Below are 23,803 nucleotides of genomic sequence, written 5' to 3'. Positions count from 1 at the left end.
TAACATTATGTGAACTGACCTGAACAGGTTTAGACTGGTCATCTATGATATGTAGGTTATATACAGTACATTCTCTGTCCTGCTCCTGGAAGGACTATAACATTATGTGAACTGACCTGAACAGGTTTAGACTGGTCATCTATGATATATAGGCTATAACTGAGGAATAGACCTCGACCTGCATATCACTAACAACCCGCTACTATACATTATAACCTAGTCTACTTTACATAATATAACATCTACATATAACTAACAAACCACAATTATACATTATAACCTAGTCTACTTTACATAATATAACATATCACTAACAACCCACTACTATACATTATAACCTAGCCTATTTTACATAATATAACATATCACTAACAACCCACTACTATACATTATAACCTATTCTACTTTACATAATTTAACATCTACATATCACTAACAACCCACTACTATACATTATAACCTAGTCTACTTTACATAATATAACATCTACATATCACTAACAGCCCACTACTATACATTATAACCTAGTCTACTTTACATAATATAACATCTACATATCACTAACAACCCACTACTATACATTATAACCTAGTCTACTTTACATAATACAACATATCACTAACAACCCACTACTATACATTATAACCTAGTCTACTTTACATAATATACTATCTACATATCACTAACAACCCACTATTATACATTATAACCTAGTCTACTTTACATAATGTAAAATCTCTTACTTGTTGCACATAAACTTTCTGAATGGATCAATAATTTCCCCCTCAGATCAATCATGTCCATTTTAGCCCTTCTGTCTACATTCTCAGATATATTTAGAAAATAACAGATTGAAAGACAATAAATAGCCTACTTTTAATGAATAAAAATAAGTGTGAGACATGGCCTTGTGTTGCTGTACTGTCTATAACTACCTTAACAAACAGTGACTTATTATTATTATTATTATTGTTATTGTTGTTGCTGTACTGTCTATAACTACCTTAACAAACAGTGACTTATTATTATTATTATTATTATTGTTGTTGCTGTACTGTCTATAACTACCTTAACAAACAGTGACTTATTATTATTATTATTATTATTATTGTTGTTGCTGTACTGTCTATAACTACCTTAACAAACAGTGACTTATTATTATTATTATTATTGTTATTGTTGTTGCTGTACTGTCTATGACTACCTTAACAAACAGTGACTTATTATTATTATTATTATTGTTATTGTTGTTGCTGTACTGTCTATAACTACCTTAACAAACAGTGACTTATTATTATTATTATTATTGTTGCTGTACTGTCTATAACTACCTTAACAAACAGTGACTTATTATTATTATTGTTATTATTAATATTATTGTTGTTGTACTGTCTAGAACTACCTTAACAAACAGTGACTTATTATTATTATTATTATTGACAGTTACCATGGAGATCACATTTCACAACTACATGTTCACGTGATGCATTAAATCACCTGACTGTTTAGATATGTCTTTTAATAAATGTTTTATTATAGATAATTAATATAACAATTGACAATTGACAATTAACAATATAATATAATATAATATAATATTAATATAACAATTAATTATAACAATTGACATTCAAGAATTACTGTGTTAACCACAACCGACATGTTGTTTCTCTGTTTAGGGGGCCAGTGCTCTAAAATGAGTCTCTCTGGAGAGAGAGAGGAGGGGGTTCCTGCCTCTAAAATGAGTCTCTCTGGGGAGAGAGAGGAGGGGGTTCCTGTCTCTAAAATGAGTCTCTCTGGGGAGAGAGAGGAGGGGGGCCCTGCCTCTAAAATGAGACTCTCTGGGGAACATGACACCAAAGCTAAAAGGTGAGATGACAATTGTTGAATTATTATTAAGAGTCTATTTCCAAAATAATTCACGTTTGTTTTTTAATCAGAGAAGGTTGTTTATGGGTACCTTCAATATTGCTGTTCTCAGATTTTTAATTGATAGATTTTAGATGAGTATAATGTATTTGTTTTATTGCAAAACGCTATATATCCATTGTTTAGCTGAAGGGAATGTTCTTATCCTGTTTATTTGACTGTGATATGTAGTTGTCTCACCTAGCTATCTTAAGATGAATGCACTTACTGTAATGCGTTCTGGATAAGAGCATCTGCTAAATCGGGGGTTCTCAATCTGGGGTCTGTGGAGGTACTGCAGGGGTTCTCAATCCGGGGTCTGTGGAGGTACTGCAGGGGTTCTCAATCCGGGGTCTGTGGAGGTACTGCAGGGGTTCTCAATCCGGGGTCTGTGGAGGTACTGCAGAGGTTCTCAATCCGGGGTCTGTGGAGGTACTGCTGGGGTTCTCAATCCGGGGTCTGTGGAGGTACTGCTGGGGTTCTCAATCTGGGGTCTGTGGAGGTACTGCAGGGGTTCTCAATCCCGGGTCTGTGGAGGCACTGCAGGGGTTCTCAATCCGGGGTCTGTGGAGGTACTGCAGGGGTTCTCAATCCAGGGTCTGTGGAGGTACTGCTGGGGTTCTCAATCCGGGGTCTGTGGAGGTACTGCAGGGGTTCTCAATCCGGAGTCTGTGGAGGTACTGCAGGGGTTCTCAATCCGGGGTCTGTGGAGGTACTGCAGGGGTTCTCAATCCGGGGTCTGTGGAGGTACTGCAGGGGTTCTCAATCCGGGGTCTGTGGAGGTACTGCAGGGGTTCTCAATCCGGGGTCTGTGGAGGTACTGCTGGGGTTCTCAATCCAGGGTCTGTGGAGGTACTGCAGAGGTTCTCAATCCGGGGTCTGTGGAGGTACTGCAGGGGTTCTCAATCCAGGGTCTGTGGAGGTACTGCAGGGGTTCTCAATCCGGGGTCTGTGGAGGTACTGCAGGGGTTCTCAATCCGGGGTCTGTGGAGGTACTGGTTCTGCAGCACCCTGACTGTACTCGTTGATATGTAAGATATTTGATAGAATTTTCACATGACACGACCACGTTGACTGACCCACGTTGCTTACTCTTAAATGGAATGCATATTTTTTTAAATAAATTCTGATCATTGTTACAAGCAGAATTTGAGCAATATTACCTTAATGTTGCCTACAACGTTGCATACAATGTTCATTTTCATCTAAAACATATTACGCCCTACATGCCTTCAATTGCCCAATTTATATCCATGCCCAATTTAGGATTATTTTTTAACAATGTGACGTTGTGCTCCAAAGGGAGAACTTGAAATAACATGATGTAGATAATTAAATAATCAAAACAACGTGTTTATTATTATACACTCATAGAACAGAAGGTTCCTTCTAGAACCAAAAAGGCTTCTATCACTTCCTTAATATATGGAACCACTAAAACATTATATATATTTTTGGGATCAGTGAAGAAGAACCTCGAGAGTTCTGATCAACGGAAGGTTAATGCTTTGAGGATGTGAACCAAGCATCCCTCCAGTGGTCAGATCAATTTCGACTGGTTTTTCCAAGCGCCCGGCCCAGGATTCGAACCAGCTAGCATTTGGCCAGAGGTGTTACGCCGGGCGGAGCACGTGAAGACTCAGATGAGAAGACAATGATAGGTAACCAATGTATTTGAAAAGCAGGAGAGAAGATGGGGTGCAGGAATCTCGGGTGGGTAGTAGGGATTGTGGACTGAGACTGAGGCTGGGGGAAAGGAGATTAGGAACTGGGTAAGCAGGTCTGGAGTGGAATCCAATGAAGCAGTAGAGTGGGGGATCCAGGGGAGGCAAGCAGGACTGAGGAGGTGAGGGACTGGAGACAGGTACCAGAGTCAGAGCAGACGAGACTGTAGCTGAGAGAAAATGTATTGTGAAAAATGCAGGAACAAACAGCTAGAAATGGAAACTGACTGAGTAGAGGCTATGATCTGGCAGCATGGAAGTGGCAGGGCTGAGCGTTTGTAGTGTTCTTGATTATGGAACAGGTTGCAGCTGGTGGGGATCTGCTCTGACTCCAGAACACCTGTCTCCACTCACACAATCACACAGAGAGAGAGGGAGAGAGAGAGAGAGAGAGAGAGAGAGAGAGAGCGAGAGAGATAGAGAGAGAGAGAGAGAGAGAGAGCACTGGGGGAGTGGTGGAAGGTTTAGGGAGGTCCAGGATGAGAAGTAGAAGGCGTGGCAGAGCAGATGTAACAACAGGTCCAACTCCTGCCAAAGCTCCAACTCCTTAGCCGCTGGGTGAAAACCTGAGTTCATCTTCAGAATAAAGTATGAGTTAACCTGCCAAAATGAAGACAAAATATTATGCAGACATACATGGTATCACTTAATTATTATACATAAATCATTGCCAAAAGCACATTGCCGACTGCTAGCCAGTCGGTACAGCTCGGTAAGCTAGCTAGCTACTCTACCAGCAACATCCTAGTTATCCTAGCCAGTCGGTACAGCTCGGTAAGCTAGCTAGCTACTCTACCAGCAGCATCCTAGTTATCCTAGCTAGTCGGTACAGCTCGGTAAGCTAGCTAGCTACTCTACCAGCAGCATCCTAGTTATCCTAGCTAGTCGGTACAGCTCGGTAATCTAGCTAGCTACTCTACCAGCAGCATCCTAGTTATCCTAGCTAGTCGGTACAGCTCGGTAAGCTAGCTAGCTACTCTACCAGCAACATCCTAGTTATCCTAGCTAGTCGGTACAGCTCGGTAAGCTAGCTAGCTACTCTACCAGCAGCATCCTAGTTATCCTAGCTACCACTACTTCATCACCGGCTGTCTGCATTTCTTGTGGACCGATGGAGCTCCCCGGTTGTTTCTTCCACCTGTTAAATCCTGTGGAGGGCTTCTCCCTCTCTCGTTGACGGATGCTGGCTACCTATGTCCGGTTCTCCTCTCTTCACTAGATGGACGGTAACTTGAGTGTTTAACCTCTCTGTAATCAAGGACTTTTACATATTTTTTTTCGGGTTGGCTGGACACATTCCATTTTTTGGCATCCGCCATGGAGCCCAGTTTCATAACAATACCTTATTCCCCTAGTTATGAAGTAATTGCACAAAACAGGCCTTATTTTAGGTCCTTTTTCACCCTGCCAGCTCCTATTAGTTATATTGAGCAGTGAGGCAGATATATATTATTACTGTGTAAAACCTAGCATTACTACTGATTTCTCTGAGAGTGAGGCAGAAATATATTATTACTGTGTAAAACCTAGCAGTACTACTGATTTCTCTGAGAGTGAGACAGATATATATTATTACTGTGTAAAACCTAGCAGTACTACTGATTTCTCTGAGAGTGAGGCAGAAATATATTATTACTGTGTAAAACCTAGCAGTACTACTGATTGCTCTGAGAGTGAGGCAGATATATATTATTACTGTGTAAAACCTAGCAGTACTACTGATTTCACTGAGAGTGAGGCAGATATATATTATTACTGTGTAAAACCTAGCAGTACTACTGATTTCACTGAGAGTGAGGCAGATATATATTATTAATGTATAAAACCTAGCAGTACTACTGATTTCTCTGAGAGTCAGTCATATATATTATTACTGTATAAAACCTAGCAGTACTACTGATTTCTCTGAGAGTGAGGCAGATATATATTATTACTGTGTAAAACCTAGCAGTACTACTGATTTCTCTGAGAGTGAGGCAGATATATAGTATTACTGTGTAAAACCTAGCAGTACTACTGATTTCACTGAGAGTGAGGCAGAAAAATATTTTTACTGTGTAAAACCTAGCAGTACTACTGATTTCTCTGAGAGTGAGTCAGATATATATTATTACTGTATAAAACCTGGCAGTACTACTGATTTCTCTGAGAGTGGGGTAGATATATATTATTACTGTATAAAACCTAGCAGTACTACTGATTTCTCTGAGAGTGAGGCAGATATATATTATTACTGTGTAAAACCTAGCAGTTCTACTGATTTCTCTGAGAGTGAGGCAGATATATATTATTACTGTGTAAAACTGTGTAAAACCTAGCAGTACTACTGATTACACTGAGAGTGAGGCAGATATATATTATTACTGTGTAAAACATAGCAGTACTACTGATTTCTCTGAGAGTGAGGCAGATCTATATTATTACTGTGTAAAGCCTAGCAGTACTACTGATTTCTCTCAGAGTGAGACAGATATATATTATTACTGTGTAAAATCTAGCAGTACTACTGATTTCTCTGAGAGTGAGGCAGATATATATTATTACTGTGTAAAACCTAGCAGTACTACTGATTTCTCTGAGAGTGAGGCAGATATATATTATTACTGTGTAAAACCTATCAGTACTACTGATTTCACTGAGAGTGAGGCTGATATATATTATTACTGTGTAAAACCTAGCAGTACTACTGATTTCACTGAGAGTGAGGCAGATATATATTATTACTGTGTAAAACCTAGCAGTACTACTGATTTCTCTGAGAGTGAGGCAGATATATATATATATATATATATATATATATATATTATTACTGTGTAAAACCTAGCAGTACTACTGATTTCTCTGAGAGTGAGGCAGATATATAGTATTACTGTGTAAAACCTTGCAGTACTACTGATTTCTCTGAGAGTGAGGCAGAAATATATTATTACTGTGTAAATCCTAGCAGTACTACTGATTTCTCTGAGAATGAGACAGATATATATTATTACTGTGTAAAACCTAGCAGTACTACTGATTTCTCTGAGAGTGAGACAGATATATATTATTACTGTGTAAAACCTAGCAGTACTACTGATTTCTCTGAGAGTGAGGCAGAAATATATTATTACTGTGTAAAACCTAGCAGTACTACTGATTTCTCTGAGAGTGAGGCAGATATATATTATTACTGTGTAAAACCTAGCAGTACTACTGATTTCACTGAGAGTGAGGCAGATATATATTATTAATGTATAAAACCTAGCAGTACTACTGATTTCTCTGAGAGTCAGTCATATATATTATTACTGTATAAAACCTAGCAGTACTACTGATTTCTCTGAGAGTGAGGCAGATATATATTATTACTGTGTAAAACCTAGCAGTACTACTGATTTCACTGAGAGTGAGGCAGATATATATTATTAATGTATAAAACCTAGCAGTACTACTGATTTCTTTGAGAGTCAGTCATATATATTATTACTGTATAAAACCTAGCAGTACTACTGATTTCTCTGAGAGTGAGGCAGATATATATTATTACTGTGTAAAACCTAGCAGTACTACTGATTTCTCTGAGAGTGAGGCAGATATATAGTATTACTGTGTAAAACCTAGCAGTACTACTGATTTCTCTGAGAGTGAGGCAGAAAAATATTTTTACTGTGTAAAACCTAGCAGTACTACTGATTTCTCTGAGAGTGAGGCAGATATATATTATTACTGTGTAAAACCTAGCAGTTCTACTGATTTCTCTGAGAGTGAGGCAGATATATATTATTACTGTGTAAAACTGTGTAAAACCTAGCAGTACTACTGATTACACTGAGAGTGAGGCAGATATATATTATTACTGTGTAAAACATAGCAGTACTACTGATTTCTCTGAGAGTGAGGCAGATCTATATTATTACTGTGTAAAGCCTAGCAGTACTACTGATTTATCTCAGAGTGAGACAGATATATATTATTACTGTGTAAAATCTAGCAGTACTACTGATTTCTCTGAGAGTGAGTCAGATATATATTATTACTGTGTAAAACCTAGCAGTACTACTGATTTCTCTGAGAGTGAGGCAGATATATATTATTACTGTGTAAAACCTATCAGTACTACTGATTTCACTGAGAGTGAGGCTGATATATATTATTACTGTGTAAAACCTAGCAGTACTACTGATTTCACTGAGAGTGAGGCAGATATATATTATTACTGTGTAAAACCTAGCAGTACTACTGATTTCTCTGAGAGTGAGGCAGATATATATATATATATATATATATATATATATATATATATATATATATATATATATTATTACTGTGTAAAACCTAGCAGTACTACTGATTTCTCTGAGAGTGAGGCAGATATATATATATATATATATATATATATATATATATATATATTATTACTGTGTAAAACCTAGCAGTACTACTGATTTCTCTGAGAATGAGACAGATATATATTATTACTGTGTAAAACCTAGCAGTACTACTGATTTCTCTGAGAGTGAGTCAGATATATAGTATTACTGTGTAAAACCTAGCAGTACTACTGATTTCTCTGAGAGTGAGGCAGATATATATTATTACTGTGTAAAACCTAGCAGTACTACTGATTTCTCTGAGAGTGAGGCAGATATATATATATATATATATATATATATATATATATATATATATATTATTACTGTGTAAAACCTAGCAGTACTACTGATTTCTCTGAGAGTGAGACAGATATATATTATTACTGTGTAAAACCTAGCAGTACTACTGATTTCTCTGAGAGTGAGGCAGATATATATTATTACTGTGTAAAACCTAGCAGTACTACTGATTTCTCTGAGAGTGAGGCAGATATATATTATTACTGTGTAAAACCTAGCAGTACTACTGATTTCTCTGAGAGTGAGGCAGATATATATTATTACTGTGTAAAACCTAGCAGTACTACTGATTTCTCTGAGAGTGAGGCAGATATATATTATTACTGTGTAAAACCTAGCAGTACTACTGATTACTCTGAGAGTGAGGCAGATATATATTATTACTGTGTAAAACCTAGCAGTTCTACTGATTTCTCTGAGAGTGAGGCAGATATATATTATTACTGTGTAAAATACATCTCTTTCATAATTTCTTTAAACAACAAAAGCTTAAGTTACGAACATTTCTGAAAATATATGTATGGCTTTTTGGAATCATGTTTCCCCATCTGAGCTCAGAGTAGATGAGATATGTAATGTTTGTCTCTGTTGTGTTGAAGACCAATCATCTGAGCTCTGAGTAGATGAGAGATGTAATGTTTGTCTCTGTTGTGTTGAAGACCAATCAAGCAGGAGAGACCAGCCTCCCCTGTACCCAGCTGTGTGTCCATGAAGAGTGACTGGTCTATGGAACCTCCTCTATCCTTTAGAGAGGGAGACTTTTCTACTGAACAAAGGTAAGAAGAACGCATGGGTCATGGTCAGTGAGTTAAACAACACTGTCTCTAGTCATTTTCATAATGCTATTTTTTTTCAATTTTCATAGTCATAAAACAATATTATGCAAACACAACGCGTGTGTGTGTGTGTGTGTGTGTGTGTGTGTGTGTGTGTGTGTGTGTGTGTGTGTGTGCGTGTGTGTTTGCGTGCGTGTGTGTGTGTGTGTACTCCCTGGATGAGGAGATTGTGGTGGTTAATTTCTGCATTACCAAATGAGCAGAGATAAACATCACACACGAGTCAGAGTTATACTTAAACTACATCTTTAATAATAAGAGCAATGACTTTCAACGATGCACCGTTTCTAATGAACCATTGAAAGTGACAACACAATGGCTACTGAGATCTTTAGTAGCAAAGATACACCCCCGTAGTCGACATAACAAACCACAAGAACACAAAGTGAGACTTTATAAATGGAAAGGAGTATCCCGTAGCCAGAAAGCTATAAATTATTGTTCAGTTTGGTCCCTAAGACGAGGTTCTAATCCCGTTCCTGGTTCATAACAGAACCATTACCTCATTCTAGTTCTCTAGAATGCTCTTTAGGTTTTATCACCCAGAGAAAAATAAATCTTAATTGTTTAATTTAATCTGAAATCTCCTCTGTCAGTGTTATCTCATTGAGGCCATCCTCAGTAGAACACAATAGTCAACAGAACACTCAATTATGTCGAATAAAACAACCATTATAATGCAATACAAACATTATCACATAATCTTGCAATTTCCACGACAAGAAGTAATCCAATGTTTCGTCCACAGAAACGAACAGGAGAGGTCGGAGTCAGAGATCCTCAGTGGCCAGTCTTCCCAGAGTCATCAAACAGACCTGGCCTCCATATTCAGTGTATGTGGTCCTGTTATGTACATTTGTTTTTGTTTGCCTCAAGCAAAGTTGATCTGTCAATCATTAGTGTGTTATGAGAAAGCATTTCATCTCTTGCTTAACTTATTTACTTGATTTATTTCAGTTGCTTGAAGAGAAAATCATGACATTTGTGAAAAATGAGCTGAAGATGTTCAAGAGTATTCTTAATCCAGATCTCCCAGAAGGCTTTGAGAGTCAGAAGCAGGATAAGGAAGTGGTGGATGCTGAAGATGAGAAGCAGGAGAGCAGTGCCAGAGAGGGGGCTCTGAAGATCACACTGCACGTCCTGAGGAAAATGAACCAGAAGGAGCTTGCTGACACACTGGAGAAATGTAAGATCTATCTGTCTCATGTTGAATGATGTTTAATAACATTTAAAGGTTGTAGCTAAAGTACAGCTAAAGTAGCTGTGTAACTCAATGATATTGTGTTTTGGTGATTCATTTAGAGAGAGAGACAACATAAATTATACCATCAATAATACCAATAATATAATCAGTCACACCAGTCTGTAATGCATTATGAAAACATTTACACATTTATACAGTCATTTAAGATAATCAATTATTATAGTGTAAAACTTTATAACAGTCCTAAAATACTGTAGACATTAAAACAGACATAATATTAATATCCTCTGTGTTATTTCTTCATTCAGATGAGCTTGCTGTGATTTGCCAACGTGAACTCAAATCTAATCTAAAGAAGAAGTTTCAATGTGTATTTGAGGGGATCGCTCAACAAGGAAACCCAACAATTCTCAATAAGATCTACACAGAGCTCTACATCACAGAGGGTGGAACAGGAGAGGTTAATAATGAACATGAGCTGAGACAGATTGAGACAACAACCAGGAAACAAGCAAGACCAGAGACTGCAATCAAATGTAATGACATCTTCAAACCCTTAACTGGACAAGACAAACCTATCAGAACTGTGCTGACAAAGGGAGTCGCTGGCATTGGAAAAACAGTCTCTGTGCAGAAGTTCATTCTGGACTGGGCTGAAGGAAAAGCAAATCAGGATGTCCAATTTGTATTTTCATTCCCTTTCCGGGAGCTGAATTTGATGAAAGGGGACAAACACACTTTCATTGAACTTCTTAATCACTTCTCAATGGAAACCAAAGAATCAAGAATCTCCATCTACAACAAGTACAAAGTTCTATTCATCTTTGATGGTCTGGATGAGTGCCGACTGCCCCTAGACTTCCAGAAGAACAAGATCTGTTGTGACGTCACAGAGTCAACCTCAGTGGATGTTCTGCTGACAAATCTCATCAAGGGAAATCTGCTTCCCTCTGCTCTCCTCTGGATAACTACCCGACCTGCAGCAGCCAATAAGATCCCTTCAGGGTGTGTTGACCAGGTGACAGAGGTACGAGGGTTCAATGACCCACAGAAGGAGGAGTACTTCCGGAAGAGATTCAGTGATGAGGACCTGGCCAGCAGAATCATCTCACACATAAAGACATCAAGGAGCCTCCACATCATGTGCCACATTCCAGTCTTCTGTTGGATTTCTGCAACAGTCCTTGAACACATGCTGAAACACAAGAGAGAAGAGATGCCCAAGACTCTGACTGAGATGTACACACACCTTGTGGTGTTTCATACCAAACAGAAGAATGAAAAGTATCTTGGGAAAGAAGATCCATTTCCACACTGGAATAAAGAGAGCATTCTGTCACTGGGAAAACTGGCTTTTCAACAGCTTGTGAATGGCAATCTGATTTTCTATGAAGAAGACCTGAAAGAGGCTGGCATTGATGTCAATGAAGCCTCAGTGTACTCAGGATTGTGCACACAGCTCTTTAAAGAGGAATGTGTGCTGTACCAGGACAAGGTGTACTGCTTTGTTCATCTGAGCATTCAGGAGTTTCTGGCTGCTGTATTTGTGTTCCTCTCATTCATTAACAACAATGAGAATCTAATGGCCAATCCTCAATCAACGTCCAGGAACTTTTCTTTGAGGTTCAAACAAAGGCGTAAAGTTGCTTTCTACAAGAGTGCTGTGGATAAAGCCTTACAAAGTGAGACGGGAAACCTGGACCTTTTCCTCCGCTTCCTTCTGGGCCTCTCACTGGAGTCCAATCAGAAGCACTTACGAGGTCTACTGACAAAGACAAGAAGCAACTCAAAGAACCGTGAAAAAACAGTCAAGTACATCAAGGAGAAGATCAGGGAGAATCCCTCTTCAGAGAGGTGCATCAATCTGTTCCACTGTCTGAATGAACTGAATGACCATTCTCTAGTGGAGGAGATCCAAAGCTTCCTGAACTCAGGAAGTCTCTCAAAACCCAACCTGTCACCTGCACAGTGGTCAGCTCTGGTCTTTGTGTTGCTGACTTCAGAAAAGGAGCTGGATGTATTTGACCTGAAGAAATACTCCAGATCAGAGGAAGGTCTTCTGAGGCTGCTGCCAGTGGTCAAAGCCTCCAGAGCTGTTCTGTGAGTAAATAAAATGACATATAAGAACTAATCATCAGGAAGAAATATTCACTTTAGAGAACAATATGTGTTATAATATGTATATAATTTAACAGTGTGTTTGTGAAGTCAAGTTGAATATCAGTGTGATTTTAATATGATTTGACTCTTTGCAGGCTGTCAGGCTGTGGAGTCACAGAGGAAGGCTGTACTTCTCTGGTCTCAGCTCTGAGGTCAAACCCCTCACACCTGAGAGATCTGGATCTGAGTAACAATGACCTGAAGGATTCAGGAGTGAAGCTGCTCTCTGCTGGACTGCGGAATCCCCACTGTAAACTGGAGACTCTGAGGTCAGTATTCCTGTAGTTGGTCAACAAGTGATAACTGTTCACCAGATCCACATATCTGGTCAGTCTACTCAAATATTTGTACTATACATTTTTCTCTCTACAAGTAATATTATGATCATTTATAATAATTATACATCCATTAATTAATAGATATGGCAGGTTTCAGGACACTGATGTATCTCAATATGTTTTTAAAATATTCTGCAACTATTTTCACCACCAAAGAATAGCAGTGTGATTTTAAAATGATTTGACTCTTTACAGGCTGTCAGGCTGTGGAGTCACAGAGGAAGGCTGTACTTCTCTGGTCTCAGCTCTGAGGTCAAACCCCTCACACCTGAGAGAGCTGGATCTGAGTAACAATGACCTGAAGGATTCAGGAGTGAAGCTGCTCTCTGCTGGACTGGGGAATCCCCACTGTAAACTGGAGACTCTGAGGTCAGTATTCCTGTAGTTGGTCAACAAGTGATAACTGTTCACCAGATCCACATGTGTTTACCAGACACACATAGTCCACACCATATGTGTTTGGACAGTGAAGCTTACAGTTTTTCATTTGGTGCTCTGCTCCAGCATTTTAGATTTGAGATAGACTGTTTCATATTAAGGGACAGTACAAAATGTCACCTTGTATTTAAATGTATTTTCATAGATATATATTTTACTGTTTATAAATGAAAACACTTTATGTAGTTCTCCCATTTGAAAAAGTCATAATATTTTGGATAAATGATTTGTCATAATTTTAGTATTTGGTCCCATATTCCATGCCTGCAGTGATTACATCAAGCTTGTGATTCTACTAACTTGTTGAATTAATTTTCAGTTTGTCTTGGTTGTGTTTTAGATGTTTTCCTAATAGAAACTGAATGGTGAATAATGTCCTGTCATTTTGGAGTCACTTCACTTGTATTGTCAGTAAGAATAGAAGATGTTACTGAACACTTCTACATTCATGTGGATGCTACTATGATGATGAATAATCATGAATGAATTGTGAATGATGAATGAGAAAGTTACAGAGGCACAAAGATCAGACCCCCTCTGTTATTGGTAATGGTGAGAGGTTAGTATGTTTTGTTGTATTCTGTTATTGGTAATGGTGAGAGGTTAGCATGTTTTGTTGTAGTCTCTGTTATTGGTAATGGTGAGAGGTTAGCATGTTTTGTTGTAGTCTCTGTTATTGGTAATGGTGAGAGGTTAGCATGTTTTGTTGTAGTCTCTGTTATTGGTAATGGTGAGAGGTTAGCATGTTTTGTTGTAGTCTCTGTTATTGGTAATGGTGAGAGGTTTGCATGTTTTGTTGTAGTCTCTGTTATTGGTAATGGTGAGAGGTTACCATGTTTTGTTGTAGTCTCTGTTATTGGTAATGGTGAGAAGTTAGTATGTTTTGTTGTAGTCTCTGTTATTGGTAATGGTGAGAGGTTAGCATGTTTTGTTGTAGCCTCTGTTATTGGTATTGGTGAGAGGTTATCATGTTTTGTTGTAGCCTCTGTTATTGGTAATGGTGAGAGGTTAGCATGTTTTGTTGTAGCCTCTGTTATTGGTATGGTGAGAGGTTAGCATGTTTTGTTGTAGCCTCTGTTATTGGTAATGGTGAGAGGTTAGCATGTTTTGTTGTAGCCTCTGTTATTGGTAATGGTGAGAGGTTAGTATGCTTTGTTGTAGCCTCTGTAACTTTCTCACTCATTATTATTCATGATTCTTTCATGATTTTTCTTAATAATGGCATCATCAGGATAAATGTATTATTGTTTAGAAACATGTTATTTTTATTTTTTATTTTTTTTATTTCACCTTTATTTAACCAGGTAGGCTAGTTGAGAACAAGTTCTCATTTGCAACTGCGACCTGGCCAAGATAAGGCATAGCAGTGTGAACAGACAACACAGAGTTACACATGGAGTAAACAATTAACAAGTCAATAACACAGTAGAAAAAAGGGGAGTCTATATATACATTGTGTGCAAAAGGCATGAGAAGGTAGGCAAATAATTACAATTATGCAGATTAACACTGGAGTGATAAATGATCAGATGGTTATGTACAGGTAGAGATTGGTGTGCAAAAGAGCAGAAAAATAAAAATAAATAAATAAAAACAGTATGGGGATGAGGTAGGTGAAAATGGGTGGGCTATTTACCAATAGACTATGTACAGCTGCAGCGATCGGTTAGCTGCTCGGATAGCAGATGTTTGAAGTTGGTGAGGGAGATAAAAGTCTCCAACTTCAGCGATTTTTGCAATTCGTTCCAGTCACAGGCAGCAGAGAACTGGAACGAAAGGCGGCCAAATGAGGTGTTGGCTTTAGGGATGATCAGTGAGATACACCTGCTGGAGCGCGTGCTACGGATGGGTGTTGCCATCGTAACCAGTGAACTGAGATAAGGCGGAGCTTTACCTAGCATGGACTTGTAGATGACCTGGAGCCAGTGGGTCTGGCGACGAATATGTAGCGAGGGCCAGCCGACTAGAGCATACAAGTTGCAGTGGTGGGTGGTATAAGGTGCTTTAGTGACAAAACGGATGGCACTGTGATAAACTGCATCCAGTTTGCTGAGTAGAGTGTTGGAAGCAATTTTGTAGATGACGTCGCCAAAGTCGAGGATCGGTAGGATAGTCAGTTTTACTAGGGTAAGTTTGGCGGCGTGAGTGAAGGAGGCTTTGTTGCGGAATAGAAAGCCGACTCTTGATTTGATTTTCGATTGGAGATGTTTGATATGGGTCTGGAAGGAGAGTTTAGAGTCTAGCCAGACACCTAGGTACTTATAGTACTTATATTATCTACTCTCTTAGACAGAAAAGTACTCCACTCATCATCCACCATTTTATTATTGGGCAAAACACAACCAAAACAAACTGCAAATGCAACCAACGAGTTTACGACAAAAAACTAAATTTTTGACTATTTTAATATACTATGAGTGAATTGTTCAGAATACTTAAGACTTCTTCAAATGGGGAGACTGGAAACATAAATTGTTTTCATTTTTAATAGTGAAACACATATGTCTTAAAATATCCTCAAATTAAAGGTGACATTATAAACTGTCACCTCATATGAAACATTTGACCTCAAATCCAAAATGTTGGAGAATAGAGCCACATTTAAAATGTTAGCTTCACTGTCAAAATAGATTGGATGTGGACTGTATACTCAATACAATCTAAATCTGATTCCTCACTGTCTAAATAGATATGATGTGGACTGTATACTCAATACAATCTAAATCTGATACCTCACTGTCTAAATAGATATGGTGTGGACTGTATACTCAATACAATCTAAATCTGATACCTCACTGTCTAAATAGATATGGTGTGGACTGTATACTCAATACAATCTAAATCTGATTCCTCACTGTCTAAATAGATATGGTGTGGACTGTATACTCAATACAATCTAAATCTGATTCCTCACTGTCTAAATAGATATAGTGTGGACTGTATACTCAATACAATCTAAATCTGATACCTCACTGTCAAAATAGATATGTTGTGGACTGTATACTCAATACAATCTAAATCTGATTCCTCACTGTCTAAATAGATATGGTGTGGACTGTATACTCAATACAATCTAAATCTGATACCTCACTGTCTAAATAGATATGGTGTGGACTGTATACTCAATACAATCTAAATCTGATTCCTCACTGTCTAAATAGATATGGTGTGGACTGTATACTCAATACAATCTAAATCTGATACCTCACTGTCTAAATAGATATGGTGTGGACTGTATACTCAATACAATCTAAATCTGATTCCTCACTGTCTAAATAGATATGGTGTGGACTGTATACTCAATACAATCTAAATCTGATACATCACTGTCTAAATAGATATGGTGTGGACTGTATACTCAATACAATCTAAATCTGATTCCTCACTGTCTAAATAGATATGGTGTGGACTGTATACTCAATACAATCTAAATCTGATTCCTCACTGTCTGTCTTCTGACTGATACTGCTTTTTAAACTGGTCTGGTCAGTCTACTATAATATTTGTACTATACATGTTTCTATCTGCAGGCAATACTTTGATCATTTGTCATTTTTTATGATGATACATTACTTTACGAATAGATATGGAAGGTTCCATATGTTGAAAAAATATACTGCCACTATTTTCACCACCAAAGAATAGCAGTGTGATTTTAAAATTATTTGACTTTGCAGGCTGTCAGGCTGTCTAGTCACAGAGGAAGGCTGTGCTTCTCTGGTCTCAGCTCTGGAGTCAAACCCCTCACACCTGAGAGAGCTGGATCTGAGTAACAATGACCTGAAGGATTCAGGAGTGAAGCTGCTCTCTGATGGACTGGGGAATCCCCACTGTAAACTGGAGACTCTGAGGTCAGTATTACTGTAGTTGGTCAACAAGTGTTAACTGTTCACCAGATCCACATGTGTTTACCAGACACACATAGTCCACACAATATGTGTTTGGACAGTGAAGCTTACAGTTTTACATTTGGTGCTCTGCTCCAGCATTTTGGATTTGAGATAGATTTTTACATATATTAGGCAACAGAATGTCTCCTTCTAGATATCTGTATTTTTTTATTTGAATGTAACTTTTTTAAACTAGGCAACAAGTCAGTTAAGAACAAATTCTTATTTACAATGAGCCTAGGAACAGTGGGTTAACTGCGTGTTCAGGGGCAGAACGACATATTTGTACCTTGTCAGCTCTGGGATTCTATCCTGCAACCTTTCGGTTACTAGTCCAACGCTCTAACCACTAGACTACCTGCTCTAACCACTAGACTAGCTGCCACCCACAAATTGTATGTATCTTGTTCTCCCATTTAAGAAGTCATAATTATTTGGACAAATTCACTTATAGTGTATTGAAGTAGTCATAAGTTTAGTATTTGGTCCCATATTCCATGCTTGCAGTGATTACATCAATCTTGTGATTCTACTAACTTGGTGAATGCATTTGCAGGCTGTCAGGCTGTCTAGTCACAGAGGAAGGCTGTGCTTCTCTGGTCTCAGCTCTGAGGTCAAACCCCTCACACCTGAGAGAGCTGGACCTGAGCTACAATCACCCAGGAGACTCAGGAGTCAGACTGCTCTCTGCTGGACTGGAGGATCCACACTGCAGACTGGAGAAACTCAAGTATGTAGAGGGTTTATGTCAATGTTCATATCAGACATGTTTGACTTATAAGGCTGGTTAGGACAAACATTCTTACCACCACTTGGACAAAGTTATAAGTTACTGTGTGTGTGTGTGTGTGTGTATGTGTGTGTGTGTGTGTGTGTGTGTGTGTGTGTGTGTGTGTGTGTGTGTGTGTGTGTGTGTGTGTGTGTGTGTGTGTGTGTGTGTGTGTATCCCTCAATGACTGTCTGTTCTTCTGCTTACCGCTACAGTGTGGAACATGGTGGAGAGAACAGAATGAAACCTGGGCTTAGAAAATGTGAGTGTTGACTGCTGTGAAGAATATGACTAAGAATAAGTCTTAATTCAAGTTAAGTCAAAGTCAAAGACCACCATCATTACTTACTTGGTCATATTAAATATCAGCTGTAGTTCTACAGAAGCAGAAATCAGGGACACCAAAGTTTACAAAGAGTTGCTTTGACTGTGTGTGTGTGTGTGTGTGTGTGCGTGTGTGCGTGCGCGCGTGCGTGCGTGCGTGTGTGTGTGTGTGTCTCAGTGTGTTTGTGTGTGTGTGTGTGTGTGTGTGTGTGTGTTCAGGGTGTGTGTGTAATTAATGGGAATAAGTGTGTTTTATATTACCATACAGTATAACATATGATCATTCAAGTTACCTTCTAGTTGAGAACACCTTTATTTAACCAGGTAGGCTAGTTGAGAACACCTTTATTTAACCAGGTAGGCTAGTTGAGAACACCTTTATTTAACCAGGTAGGCTAGTTGAGAACATCTTTATTTAACCAGGTAGGCTAGTTGAGAACACCTTTATTTAACCAGGTAGGCTAGTTGAGAACACCTTTATTTAAGGTAGGCTAGTTGAGAACACCTTTATTTAACCAGAGGAGGTAGGCGAATAATTACAATTTTGCAGATTAACACTGGAGTGATAAATGATCAGATGGTCATGTACAGGTAGAGATACTGGTGTGCAAAAGAGCAGAAAAGTAAATAAATAAAAACAGTATGGGGTAAAATTGTGTGGGCTATTTACCGATAGACTATGTACAGCTGCAGCGATCGGTTAGCTGCTCAGATAGCAGATGTTTGAAATTGGTGAGGGAGATAAAAGTCTCCAACTTCAGCGATTTTTGCAAATCGTTCCAGTCAGAGGCAGCAGAGAACTGGAACGAAAGGCGGCCAAATGAGGTGTTGGCTTTAGGGATGATCAGTGAGATACACCTGCTGGAGCGCGTGCTACGTGTGGGTGTTGCCATCGTGACCAGTGAACTGACCTAGAAACACCTACATTAAATGAATTAGTGAAAAGTTAGTTAACATTCTATAGTGAATGATGATGATTTCTAATATTGTGTCTGGTTTCATCCATCAGATGTCTGTGATCTCACACTGGACCCAAACACAGTAAACCGTCTCCTCTCTCTGTCTGAGGAGAACAGAAAGGTGACATGTAGGAGAGAGGAGCAGCCGTCTCCTGATCACCCAGAGAGATTTGAGGACTGTGAACAGGTGCTGTGTAGAGAGGGTCTGACTGGGCGCTGTTACTGGGAGGTAGAGTGGAGTGGAAGAGGGGCTGTTATAGGAGTGACATGTAAAGGAATCAGCAGGAGAGGAAGGGGTGATGACTGTTGTCTTGGAGGGAATGACAAGTCCTGGAGGCTGTTCTGCTCTGACAACAGTTACTCTGCCTGGCACAATAAGATTCCCACTACCATAGACGTCCGCCCCTCCAGCTCCCACAGAGTAGGAGTATATCTGGACTGGCCAGCCGGCACTCTGTCCTTCTATAGAGTCTCCTCTGACACACTGACCCACCTGATCACATTCACCTCCACATTCACTGAGCCCCTCTATCCAGGGTTTAGAGTTTTCAATGACTCCTCAGTGTCCCTGGAAACAATAACCTGAAACACACACACACTGACACGCACACACATACACACTGACACACACACACACACACACTGGACTCACACACACACTGGACTCACTGGACACACTTATTTGGGGAGGACAGCTTCTATCCCAGTTATAACCGCCTGTTAAATCAGTTTCTTGGCCACAGGTTCTAGAACAGCTTCTATCCCATTTCTATCTGCCTGTTAAATCAGTTTCTGGATCACAGGTTCTAGAACATCTTCTATCCCAGTTCTATCTGCCTGTTAAATCAGTTTCTGGATCACAGGTTCTAGAACAGCTTCTATCCCAGTTCTATCTGCCTGTTAAATCAGTTTCTGGACCACAGGTTATAGAACAGCTTCTATCCCAGTTCTATCTGCCTGTTAATGCAGTTTCTGGACCACAGGTTCTAGAACAGCTTCTATCCCAGTTCTATCTGCCTGTTAAATCAGTTTCTGGATCACAGGTTCTAGAACAGCTTCTATCCCAGTTCTATCTGCCTGCTAAATCAGTTTCTGGACTACAGGTTCTAGAACAGCTTCTATCCCAGTTCTATCTACCTGTTAAATCATCAACCTAAACTGTTTCCATCAGACTATTAGAACATGACTGAACCTTTTGGTTCCTTTTCTGATCTTTTACCACTTTGCATTTTTATGAACAATTTTACTGTTTGTGTTTGTACCACAGGAGGTTGGTGGGACCTTAATTGGGGAGGACAGGCTTGTAATGGCTGGAGGGGAATAAGTGGAATGGTATCAAACACGTGGTTTCCATGTGTTCCATTTCATTCACTCTGTTCCAGACATTATTATGAGCCGTCCTCCCCTCAGCAGCCTCCTCTGGTATGTACTGTCCTATATGTGAGAGAGCTCCCAACAAGGAATTACAATGTATGTATTACTTTTAATACCTGCAAATAAACTACTAGAACTCCTTATGAATGTCTGCAGCCGACTAGGCTGTTGGCGTCTGACAAGAGGTGAAAATATTACAGGAATATTCTGCAAATGTTGAGGAAGACGTCACTCAATCCACCCAAAACAACATGCAGTCTTTCCACAAGACTCCCATGAAGTTATAGTGTGACGTTATGAGTTGACGTTAAAGTAACATTCTCAGAACATACTGCACTTGTTTTATACTGTTTTAGATGGATCCTCTGTTTATCATCTTGTTTTATAGTGTTTTAGATGGATCCTCTGTTTATCATCTTGTTTTATAGTGTTTTAGATGGATCCTCTGTTTATCATCTTGTTTTATACTGTTTTAGATGCATCCTCTGTTTATCATCTTGTTTTATACTGTTTTAGATGCATCCTCTGTTTCAACATTTAAACTCTAAAATTTAAACAATTTAAACAATAACACCGTTAAAATACCAATGTGATCATTTGTTGTACGTCTTTTATGTTGAATAACAAATAGTACAATTATGTATGGACATACGCTCCACATACACTGCTGATGTCGCAGAAAGGCCATAAAGATCATCAAGGACAACAACCACCCGAGCCACTGCCTGTTCACCCCGCTATCATCCAGAAGGCGAAGTCAGTACAGGTGCATCATCACCACCCGAGCCACTGCCTGTTCACCCTGCTGTCATCCAGAAGGCGAAGTCAGTACAGGTGCATCATCACCACCCGAGCCACTGCCTGTTCACCCCGCTATCATCCAGAAGGCGAAGTCAGTACAGGTGCATCATCACCACCCGAGCCACTGCCTGTTCACCCCGCTATCATCCAGAAGGAGAGGTCAGTACAGGTGCATCATCACCACCCGAGCCACTGCCTGTTCACCCTGCTATCATCCAGAAGGCGAAGTCAGTACAGGTGCATCAAAGCAGGGACCGAGAGACTGAAAAACAGCTTCTATCTTAAGGCAATCAGACTGTTTATCAGCCACCACTAACATTGAGTGGCTGCTGCCAACATACTGACTCAACTCCAGCCACTTTAATAATGGAAATTGATGGAAATTGATGGACAAAAATGCATCACTAGCCACTTTACAATGCCACCTAATATAATGTGTACATACCCTACATTACTCATCTCATGGGTATATACTGTACTCGATACCATCTACTGCATCTTGCCTATGCCGTTCTGTACCATCACTCATTCATGTATGTTTATGTACATATTCTTTATCCCTTTACACTTGTGTATATAAGGTCATTGTTGTGAAATCGTTAGGTTAGATTACTCGTTGGTTATTACTGCATTGTCGGAACTAGAAGCACAAGCATTTCGCTAAACTCGCATTAACATCTGCTAACCATGTGTATGTGACAAATAAAATGTGATTTTAGTTTATTTAGTTGTACAAGTATACAAGAAGATATTGTATTTTTCATAATAAAACATAATTGAAACAAGAAAAGGCATGTTAATTGTGAAAACAATTTTGTTTTTGATTTTACATTGCCTCTCCCAGTTGCAGGTTGATGTTTGTCATGAATCTTGACCTGGAGGCAGAACTGCGTGATTTCCTCCAGATATTTAGAACCTGTTGATGCTAGGGGGCAGCATTTTCACTTTTGGATGAAAGGCGTGCCCAGAGTGAACTGCCTCCTACTCAGTCCCAGATGGGAATATATGCATAATATTATTACTGGTGGATAGAAAACACTCTGAAGTTTCTAAAACTGTTTGAATTATGTCTGTGAGTATAACAGAACTCATGTGGCAGACAAAAACCTGAGAAGAATTCCAAACAGGAAGTGAGAACTCAATTTAGAAAACAGTGCCATTGGATGTCCACCTTAGATATGGATGAGCATGCACTTCCTAGGGCTTCCACAAGATGTCACCGTCTTTAGATTCTGGTTTCATGATTCTACTATAAAGGTGGGGCTCATAATAGCTCTTTGAGTGGGTGGTCTGGCAGAAAGCCTCGGTCTCGTTACACGCGGTCACGAGAGAGTGTCCTCCCGTTCCTATGCTTTTCTTCAGACAATGAAATTCTCCGGTTGGAACCTTATTGCTGATTAATGTTTAAAACATCCTAAATATGGATTGCATACATCATTTGACTTGTTTCTACGACCTGTAACGGAACTTTTTTGAGTTTTGGTCTGGAGGAATTGCTCGTGCTTTTTGAGGATTGAATGCTGGGCTGAACAAGCCAACAACAAGTGGCTAAATTATGGGCTTTTTGGAACTTTATGGAACAAATCAGTCATTTATTATTGAACTGGGATTCCTGGAACTGCCTTCTGATTCAAAGGTAAGTGAATATTTATAGTGTTTTTTGTAGCTTCTGTTGATGCCAAAATGGCGGCTATTTCTTTGGGTTCTGAGAGCCATTCTCAGATTATTATTTTTCCATACAATTAAAAAAAAATTCTAACACAGTGAGCATAGAGGATACATTTATCTTTAATTCTGTGAATAACACTTGCATCTTTTATCAATGTTTATTGTGAGTATTTCTGCAAAATCACCGAATGTTTTGGAATCAAGACATTACTGCACGTAACGCGCCAATGTAAACTGCGATTTTTTTTATATATATATGCACATTATCGAACAAAACACACAATACATGTATAACATGATGCCCTATGAGTGTCATCTGATCGAGATAATCAAAGGTTAGTGATTCATTTTATCTATATTTATGCTTTTGTGACTGAAAAATCGCTGTGTGTATTTTTGAATTTGGTGGTCATCTAACGTAAATATATGTTGTGTTTTCTCTGTAAAAATCAGATACGATGGGTAGATTAACAAGATGTTTATCTTTCATTTGCTGTATTGGATTGTTAATGTGTGAAAGTTAAATATTTCTAAAGAATATTTTTTCAGCTGAATGGGAGGGGGTGTTCCCTTTAGGGAACTCCTTGTGCCCCCTAGCCCCAGCTCCAAAGTAAAATTGGCTGTAGGATTAAAATCAGATTGTATTACTTTGTGCCTGTGTCAGCTAGTGACCACTTTGCTGAACTGCCTCCAGGGCAAGATTCATGACAATAAATGCCAACCTGCCTCCCAGTCATCCTCTCCTTATCTTTACAAGG

At 39.1% G+C, this 23,803-nt stretch overlaps 1 protein-coding gene across 2 annotated transcripts; it reads left to right on the top strand.

The window, feature by feature from the left end:
* Positions 1-1,691: 1,691 nt before the first annotated feature.
* LOC118938102 (NACHT, LRR and PYD domains-containing protein 3-like) lies at positions 1,692-22,148 on the top strand. Of its 2 annotated transcripts, XM_090197922.1 has the most exons (10): positions 1,692-1,869; positions 8,944-9,060; positions 9,869-9,953; positions 10,078-10,306; positions 10,633-12,424; positions 13,018-13,191; positions 16,938-17,111; positions 17,707-17,880; positions 18,135-18,181; positions 19,253-22,148. In XM_090197922.1, exons 1-10 carry the CDS (start codon positions 1,697-1,699, stop codon positions 19,786-19,788), a joined length of 3,501 nt encoding a protein of 1,166 aa, XP_090054048.1. In that variant the 5' UTR covers positions 1,692-1,696; the 3' UTR covers positions 19,789-22,148. The 2 variants fall into 2 exon arrangements, with proteins under 2 accessions (XP_090054048.1, XP_090054047.1); XM_090197921.1 differs by lacking the exons at positions 1,692-1,869; positions 8,944-9,060 and adding an exon at positions 12,580-12,753 and having other exon boundaries at positions 9,869-10,306.
* The last annotated feature ends 1,655 nt before the right edge of the window (positions 22,149-23,803 follow it).

The sequence above is a fragment of the Oncorhynchus mykiss genome, chromosome 13 (assembly GCF_057628025.1).
Source record: "Oncorhynchus mykiss isolate SJ-2025 chromosome 13, ASM5762802v1, whole genome shotgun sequence".
In the NCBI taxonomy this organism is placed as follows: Eukaryota; Metazoa; Chordata; class Actinopteri; order Salmoniformes; family Salmonidae; genus Oncorhynchus; species Oncorhynchus mykiss.
Note: the sequence above shows the minus strand (reverse complement) of the source record. Positions and strands in the feature narration are given on the sequence as shown.

What these genes read in the sequence shown, in the direction of transcription:
- LOC118938102 (XM_090197922.1), top strand. Translation starts at nt 1,697, where the DNA reads ATGAGTCTCTCTGGAGAGAGAGAGGAGGGGGTTCCTGCCTCTAAAATG. An exon ending in AAAGCCTCCAGAGCTGTTCT is followed by an intron (nt 12,425 to 13,017) that starts GTGAGTAAATAA and finishes GACTCTTTACAG; the next exon opens with GCTGTCAGGCTGTGGAGTCA. An exon ending in TGCAGACTGGAGAAACTCAA is followed by an intron (nt 17,881 to 18,134) that starts GTATGTAGAGGG and finishes TTACCGCTACAG; the next exon opens with TGTGGAACATGGTGGAGAGA.